Here is an 8,849-nt window from a genome sequence, read left to right on the forward strand (position 1 = left end):
GATATTATTTGCAGATTTTTTGTTAAAGTGGCCATTTAATTGATTTTATTCAAAATGTTATTTTGAACCACCTGACTAGCCGTAGACTGTACCACTGACGTCATTATCACTACTTCCGGTACCTTTTTGTAGCAAACATTTAGCTCGGTCGGGAGCTTGTGATCGCAACAAGAGGCGTGGACAGAAATATAACAATTTGGATTATCAGTGGATAATCACTCGATATATTATCCTATCATACATTGTAAAATCTCTGTCCCGTTTATCTTGTCAAGGTAATAAAATACGGATCTAGCCGCGAGCTAAAGCTAAATGTAGTTTGTAAACAGACGCCATCACTGCCATCGGTCATCGCGTGCAATTGAGTTATAAAAACGATTTGGCAATGAATTGTCGATCGGAGCTTCTTGAAGTCACCGTGGAGGCGAGGCAGGTTGAAGAGTCAATCCTGTCTTTGCTGCACACAATTTTACTGCACCGCAGCACGGGGAAATTTCACTATAAAAAGGAAGGTACCTACTCCATCGGTACAGTTGGGACCGTGGATATTGACTGTGACTATATCGACTTTACTTTTGTCAAAATTTCCTCGGAAGAGCTTGACAGGGTGATCAAAAAAGCTGTGGTGGAATTCAAGGTAATATTCCTTTCAGGGTGTTTTGATGACCCACCTGAGGGGTATGTCACTTGACCCCATGTGTGTTTGTTTACAGGACGCTTTGAACATTTCCGGAAGTGATGGCATTGGTCAAATTTCCCTGGAATTCTACCAGAAAAAGAAGTCCCGCTGGCCTTTCTCTGATGAGTGTATTCCTTGGGAGGTATGGAACATCAAAGTCAACGTGGTCAACCTAGCAAACGAACAGGAGAGGCAGATCTGCAGAGAGAAAGTGGGAGAAAAACTCTGCGAGAAGGTGATCAACGTCGTCGAGGTCATCAATCGCCACGATTACGTGCCAAAGATGCCAACCCAGTCCGAAGTGGACAATGTGTTTGACACCAGTTTGAGAGAAGTGCAGCCTTATCTCCATAAGATCACATACCAGATCACTGACTCTCTGGGCACATCTGTGAGCACCACCATGAGAAGGCTGATAAAAGACACTCTTGCACTGTGAAGTTAACCCGCTATTCAAGCTTCATGCGTGATGGTGCACGATTACAATATTTTTTTCCTCTCTTCTTAATTAGTTTTGACTGTGAAAAAATGGTACAATTTGTGTAATTTCTTATCCTTGTCAACTCAGAGAAATAAAACAATAGCAGTAACATGTCATTATTTGTTTGACACCATTGTCTATAAATTGTTTAAATATTTTATGAAATCTATTGTAAATAGAAATAATCTTAAAATTAAAGGTTTGTCCATGTTCTGTATCTGATGACACATTTACAGTTCTTTTTGTTTTAGTAGTTCAAGAGGCCCTTGTTTTTTTTAATGTGCAAAGATTGCATTCACTCTGTAAACCATCTCACTACACACACAATCAGGAACATTGTGCAGGAATGGTGTCCAGTGTATTGTTTTGAAAAAAATAAAATAAAAGCATCCATTCTAAAGCTCAACTCGCTCGTTTCCAGGTCACAATGGCCCACACCATCCAAGTCCTCAAGCTGAATGTTGCCATCAGGGCAATGTTTGTTTATGCAACCTCTTGATTAGTTCAGCATTAGTATTTACCTTAAGGTTAAAGCAAATTTAGAAAAGGTCATCCATAGTCAGATGATTTGTGACTTATAGCAACTGGTTTTCATCAGTTGAAGGACTTACTGAAAAGAACATTTACACTCCGAAGCCACTAAAAAAAAATTGGTTAATAATATTGGCCTAATAAATAATTACAACAATCTATATGGAATTAATAGACATTGTGAAAAAAAAAGTTTACATTGTTTCTTATACAATGTAACTCTTTATTACAGAGATAAATCACAAAAACTGTAGAAAAAAAAAACTAAACAAAAAAACAGCTGCAAAAAAGCAACAATAACACAACCAATGCTGATACAAATCTTATTGCAAGTTGAGCACTGCTTTACTAAAAAGTTTGAACTAACAAAACTGGTACAAAACGTCAGAAACACGTCCATTGTACACAATCCTAATATCTCTCGAGAACAGTACACAAAGTCTTTCTCACAAAGAATTTAAGAGCACTATTAAGTCAATATCACCATAAGGTGCTTAATAAACATCGCCCTCGAAAATCGGACATTTCCCATTGAATTTTACATTCAACTTTTGAGAATCTGCTGATAGGGTGGACATTTTTGGCTAATGCTAGCACGTGGTGGATTTTCACTAAGCAACATGATTTGGTTAGCAAGCTGACTGTGAATTTGAAATTTCAATATTAGTTCAGATTGGCATCCAACTAAACATAATATAAAACAAATAGCACAACTTACATACTCTACTGTTTGAGCCTAAAAAAAAAAAAATACAGGTAGTAATGTCACTGAAAACATCAAAAGGTTGTAAAAGGGGCAGTTAGCCCACATTGATCGCAATTTCAAAATCAATATGATGAAAATAGAATACACGTGATCAAAACGACTAACTTGTGAATAGTAAAAATCAATTTGTCATTTAACTAACCATTTGTTACAGCAGAGCAGTGTTGGGAACATGAAAAATGTTCCATGGGGGAAAAAAAAAAGACAATAAAATGAAAGAAATGCATCTTAAGTGACATCATTGTACTGTGTATGTGTGCAAATGTTTTGCCAACCTTTCATTACTCTCTCGTTATGATTCCGATGAGGACACCAAACACTTAATAGTGATATTGACCTATTATTGATGCAATGTCAAAAGAATCAGCCACAACAAGGCGCTATTTGTACTTATACATATTTCTCCATTATTACCATCAAGCCAAAGCAAAGGTACAGGATTACAAATTGAAACACCTAGGCTACATTCAAAACACAATCCACGGCGACTCTTTAGAAGCAGGAACACAAACCGCATGAGAAGAAACAATTGTGCCTCCAAAGTACCGCACCTTCTCGATGGTACCGCCTGAGTAAAGTCATCATGTCGCTGAATGTTATTGAATATGTGATTATGAAAAAAAACCCTCCGTTTGATCTAATATTGGTTACATCCAACTCAAATGGCACATTCATTGAAGTGATATAAAAAATAAGATTCAAAATTTTGTCATTTTAGTCAGATCGGTGCTTGGATTGAGTGGATCTGTTTTTGAATGACCATGATGACCTGTCAATCAAGAGGCAAAAAAAAAAAAAAAAATACAGAAACTGTAACATACATAATATTAGCTTTAGATTCAAATACTCTGCAAAGTAAAGGACCACAAACATCACCTTTTTTCAGTCGATGCAACTGGCCATTTTTTTGTACAACATACTAAAATCACATCCACTGAAATTGTACAAAACATATCTTAATCACCCAATGAATACTTCGGAAGATAATGTAACCTGACTTCTCACTACACCAATTTGTTTGAAATGCCTGAACAACCTGAGATTTTTTTTTTAATGTCATTATGCTGTTTTATATTAAGGTACTGTAGTTTGAGAGATAGAAAAATCAATGCAACAAGTGAAGAAAGTGAAGAACAATTAGGTACATGCATCTAAAGTCACAACTGTACAACTCAATTTTAACATAATCTCCCTATTTTTTATGAAGGCAAAAAAAAAAAGTGCACGAGGCGTGAAAAATCGTAAAGATTGATCACACCGAGAAACAATTCTGATGCAAAAGCACTAAGCCGTAATTGAAGCGCAGCAGATAAACAAAAGCATTTGCTCTGAAAACAACGCCCCCCCCCCCCCCCCCCCCTTTTGCTCGCTCGTTGAAGTCACGTGTGGTGCAGCTCAAGTCACGTGGGTTACACCATCATCTCGCTCTCTTAAAACACCGACACGTACGTGTAAATACAAGTAGGCAACTACGATAAATTGAAGTAGATCATACCAAAAACACATCTAGGACTCGTTTGCACATTCATGATAGTCCGAAGCGTATTCGAGTCACACTGAAAAGAAAATACACAAAAGCTCATTTAACAAATTTGTGATAAAGGAAAAAAAAAAGATATTTTGATGTTTGCTGAATTTCTTTTAAAAAAAAAAAAAAAAATTATTTTGCTTTTTAGTGTGGCCCGAATACACCCTTACTCCTTAAAACCGTACGCTGGAGACAAGCAAGGAAGCGATACATTCAAAGTCTGCCTTTCCCAGGCTGGCTTTTGATGATCATGTATGAAGCCTCCAGACAAAAGTACTGCGAGAACTTGCAGGATGCTCACACGTGGCCGTGACTCTGCTCGTGGCTCCAGAGACTGAAAGCTGTCTTGAAGGTCCTGTGACAGAGTTTGCACATGTACTGCCTCTTGAAGGTCAAGGCCGAGAGAGAGGGCGCGTGGTAAAAGAGGGTGTCGGAATCCTGAGCCCCGCTTGAATTCTCGCCGCTGTTTGACCTGGACACGGGACTGCGGCTTCTCGGTTGTTGCTCCGCCAGAGCTTGGATCTTGCCGCCGTTGTTGAGCAGTGACGCAGAAGCCTCGGGACCGTCGGACTCGTCGACCGCCGCGACTGGCGCGGAGGCCGGCGGAGAGGGCCCTTCAGATGTTTGAGAGGTCACGGGCGGGGAGGGCGACAGAGGTGGGGGTTGCACGTCCATCTCTTTGGCCGCGTGTTCGCTTGCGCTCGACATGTGCGACTGAAAGTGGCTCCAAAGGCGGAAGTTGGTCCTGAAGGCTTTGTTGCAGATGTGACAGATGAAGGGCTTGATGTGGCATAGGAGCTCCTGGTGACGTTCCAGGTCTTTGCGAGCGTAGAAAAGACTTCCGCATTTCTCGCAAGGCCACACGCCCGGTTCCTCCAGGCCAGTTTGGCCGCTCTCCGTTTCTTCCCTCTCGCTCACAGACTCCTCCAGCGGCTCTTCTTTCACCACCAGCTTCCCGTGACGGCCCATGCTCAAATCCTCGGGCACGTAGGATGACGAATCTTCGGAATCGTCAAACATCGGTGTGCCCGAGGAATCGTTGAACATATTTGTCTCTCTTGCCAGAGGTTCGTTGTTGTAATGCTCCTCGATGAACATTTCGGACATTCCCTCATTGTGATGAATCTGTTCTTTAATATTGATCATGTTGTTGTTGTGCACTTCCACGTGGTGGCGCCAGATGCTGAAGGAGGACTTGAAGGTTCGCATGCATTCCAGGCACGTCAGTTTCTTGTACTTGCAGTGTGCCTCGTGGTCTTTCTTGACGGCCGGACTGGAGAAGCGGAGGCCGCAGTAAGGGCAAACGGTGGAATGCCGGCAACCCCTCTCGTGATCGCCTTGCTCGATAAGCGACGACAACTTCATATTACAGAGTCTGCAGGCGTAAACGGCGCCGTCGTCATCCTTGGGCCCATCCTGTTCCTGGTAGAGGATGTCCTCCCCTGGGGGGTCCTTGTCAGCTTTTTCTGCAGGATGCGTCCTTAAATGCTGCCTGTACTGAGACTGAAAGACAAATGCTTTGCCACAATAGGGACATACAAAGTTGGAGCGTGTTCGCTTTTTGCACAGGCTGGAAGACTGCATGGCTTGCTTATTCCTTTTCAGCTTCCACAGCAAAGCTTTCTTGATTTCTCGCTCTCGCACCATGTCGATCAGTTTCTTTTGGAATCGGTCGTCCATCACCGGGGAGCTGGAAGACGACGCCGGGTTTTGGAGGACGCCGTGCTGAGTTTGACAGTGGGTCCACACTTTGAAGTTTGTATGGAAGCGTTTGTGGCAGATGTCGCAAGCGTACGGCTTTTCCGGGTTGTGGTACATGTTTACGTGTCGGTGGAGTCCGGCGCTGGACCGGAACACTTTGAAACAGTTCCAGCAGGTGAAAAGTTTGTTCGGAAACCACTCTTTGTCGTTCTCGTCGTCGTGGCTGGTGCTGCGAGACACAACTTCGGACGTGTTCTCCTCTTCGGAGACGCTGTGTTCCTTAAAGATTTTGTTCTTCTTGAACGGGTACCGTCTGTTGTCCGACCTTTCCTTGCGTTTCCCCAAAGGAATGAAGTTGGCCTTGGAACATTGTTCATAATTTGTTTGTAAGTCTTTCAGATTGACCGGCAAAGCTTCTCCGACGGTGATTCGAATAATGTCCAAAGGGTCGGCGAGCGGACTGCTGGGCTCAGCTTTCACACTGTCCTCTCGTTCCACCTGAGTTTGTTCATTCCGTCTGCCGTGATACTTGGACTTGTGAACAATGGGAGATGTTCGCGAATTACCGTTGTGAGCCGATTGTTCCGGATCCGATGCCAATTTAACGACCGACTGTTCGTGATTTTGCAGCTCCTTGAGCTCCAGCGTGGGTGAGAAGACCGGAACCGGGCTGTCCATGGATAACGATCTGCGAAGTAAGCTTTTTATGAGCGGCCCGCTCCGGTCGATAGTCTGGCTCAGCTCAGTGGCGGCCTGACCCTGAAAGGACACTTTGGTGGTGTAGTGAGGCTCCTTCTCCCCTGAATCCTGTTTTAGGTCCTGGTCTGAGCAGGACTGAGACATCCCAATATGCTGCACTTCAGCATCGCTGAATGATGCCGATGTTTTCAGCTGGGGCCTAATAGAAGACAAGTATGATGGATTCCCTTTTAAAATGGATGCATATGGATGGGTGGACCTCCTTCCAGAAGCTTCAGTTTGTTCATGTAATTTACTCGTGATTGCTTCAGAGTTTCTGATCGAGTCGCAGGTCTTAAGTTCCGAAGGAGGCTGAGCCAATTCAGTCGCGACGAGAGACGACGATCTTTCCGGTGTTTTTGTCTGATAGTTTGGACAGGAAGGTTCGGATGTCTCGTTGCGGACACGGCACACGATGACGCTCCGTGTCTGGGCATCGTTGTCATCCCCTTCGGAATAGGACAGTCTTTTTCTCGAGACGCAATATGACGCATGTGGTTTGGTGGACACTATGTTGGTGAGGAAAGGGATTCCCAAAGTGTAGCCCAACTCTTGGATTGCTGAGAGACTGTCTTTGTCCACAAAAAGTGAAGACGAGTAAATGTAATTCAGCACGATCTCAAAAGCGTCAGGCTCACAGAAGTCCAGCATTACCACCTTTAACGACGTGTCATCCATCTTGGTGAAGAGGGACTGGAAATATTCACTACTGGCAGCCAGGACACTTTTGTGGGCTTGGTACCGCTGATCGGCCACAACGAGGACCACGTCACACATGTGGCCTCGGAGACGCTGCTCATTGAGCAGCCCCAGCACGGAGAGGGCATGGGCAGGACAACTGTAGTGCACTAAGCTCTCCATTGCTAAAAAAAGAAACAAAAAGAGGTTAGATGTGGAATGAACATGCAGATATGAATATTTATTATTATATGACTATGATACAGTTATTCAGGTACTCAGTGACGTTTAACAACGACCAGGTAAAAGGAAGATAAAGCTGTATAAAATGAGCTAGTGCAACTTTGTGGACCACCAAATTTGCCTAAACCAAAATTCAAAACCAAAACCACAGAAATGCAATAACCACAATTTCATCGTGCTGTGCAGAATAAATTCAGAAATTATTCTAATTTCTGAAACAAGACTACAATGTCACAGTCTTTCATCACAATTTTTTTATAGTCATATTTGTGGATTTTTATTAAATTACATATTGGGTTTACACAATTAGTTGTGTTCATTAAGTGTCACAAAATGCATATGTTATGTCTTTTAAAAAAGGAATAGAAGAGTTTCATGCACTCTTATCTAATAGAAGTGAAGTAATATTGGAAGCACGAGGTGTGTTAACCAATGGTGTTGTCAACTTCAGACACGTCATTTTAGAATCCAGTTTGTCTTCATTCATCTGTTTAAAACTATTAACTAACCAACTAACCTCACCCCCTAATAACGAAACAGTCGCCACTCGTGTTTTTTCTTTCTTTCTACGAGGAAGTCCACTAACGCTGGAGGCATTAGATCATCCGTGAGACGTGGCGCACTCCTGCATGACACTTTACTTGTTCCGCAAAATAAGAATACTTTTGCACAAGAGTGGCAGAATGTTTATAATTTGTGAAGCGGAATGTGAATGGCGCCGCACTCAGCCATTCCTGCTCGGTGGTTTTGCGAATATGCAGTGTGGCGTCAGGAGGGAAAAGTTGGGCGCGTTATGGACTCAGTTGAATACGCACTCGGTAGGAGCACTATGAATGAATCCGCTACGCCTGCAACGAGAGCCGCCTTATTTTATATTGATTATTTTAAAAAAACGTGAAGACGAGACGCCGCTCCCAGCTAAACAGGTTGTAGCTGCTCGGGTTTAACAACAGCCTAACTGCCCCTTTGAGTTACGTCAGGGGGGGAAGAGGCAAAAAAAAAAAAGCGCCCACTAAATGCTACTCTATCAACCATATTCCGTTTTTAACCAACTTAAAATAGAATTCTCCGCTTACCCGGCCCTCGTGATTAAGTTCTCTCATCCAAACAACCTGGACTTTATTCAGTGTTGTGTCGATTTCTGCGTGCTGGTCGTGATTCCATCCATCTTGAATTTGACGTCATCCCACACCAGGGATGAGGTCATTGCATTGAAAGCCCGTCACGTGCACTGCGCTTGGATTGGCTAGAATCTTTTGTAGGCGGGACCAAGAGAGGATGTGACGTTAGCGCACATTTAAAGGCGTAGCTTCATATATATATATATATATATATATATATATATATATATATATATATATATATATATATATATATATATATATATATATATATATATACACACACACACACACACACACACACACACACACACACACACATACATACACATATATATATGTATATACACACATACATACACATACCTACATACATACATACA

At 42.5% G+C, this 8,849-nt stretch overlaps 2 protein-coding genes across 2 annotated transcripts; one reads left to right on the forward strand and one right to left on the reverse strand.

Moving 5' to 3' along the window:
- Positions 1-87: 87 nt before the first annotated feature.
- On the forward strand, positions 88-1,566 carry atg101 (autophagy related 101). The gene is made up of 2 exons (XM_088398255.1): positions 88-637; positions 714-1,566. The coding sequence occupies exons 1-2, from the start codon at positions 386-388 to the stop codon at positions 1,116-1,118; spliced, it is 657 nt and encodes a 218-aa protein (XP_088254381.1). The 5' UTR covers positions 88-385; the 3' UTR covers positions 1,119-1,566.
- Positions 1,567-3,798: 2,232 nt separating this feature from the next.
- Positions 3,799-8,559, reverse strand: zbtb21 (zinc finger and BTB domain containing 21). Its single transcript, XM_088398253.1, has 2 exons — positions 8,422-8,559; positions 3,799-7,287 (listed from the first exon to the last, which is right to left on the reverse strand). Exon 2 carries the CDS (start codon positions 7,283-7,285, stop codon positions 4,283-4,285), a length of 3,003 nt encoding a protein of 1,000 aa, XP_088254379.1. The 5' UTR covers positions 7,286-7,287; positions 8,422-8,559; the 3' UTR covers positions 3,799-4,282.
- Positions 8,560-8,849: the final 290 nt, after the last annotated feature.

This window comes from Syngnathus floridae, chromosome 15 (genome assembly GCF_059516105.1).
Source record: "Syngnathus floridae isolate MCC-2025c chromosome 15, RoL_Sflo_1.0, whole genome shotgun sequence".
Classification (NCBI taxonomy): domain Eukaryota; kingdom Metazoa; phylum Chordata; class Actinopteri; order Syngnathiformes; family Syngnathidae; genus Syngnathus; species Syngnathus floridae.

Coding starts and splice junctions, on each gene's coding strand:
- atg101 (XM_088398255.1), top strand. CDS start 386: ATGAATTGTCGATCGGAGCTTCTTGAAGTCACCGTGGAGGCGAGGCAG. Junction 638..713: donor AAGCTGTGGTGGAATTCAAG/GTAATATTCCTT, acceptor GTTTGTTTACAG/GACGCTTTGAACATTTCCGG.
- zbtb21 (XM_088398253.1), bottom strand. CDS start 7,285: ATGGAGAGCTTAGTGCACTACAGTTGTCCTGCCCATGCCCTCTCCGTG.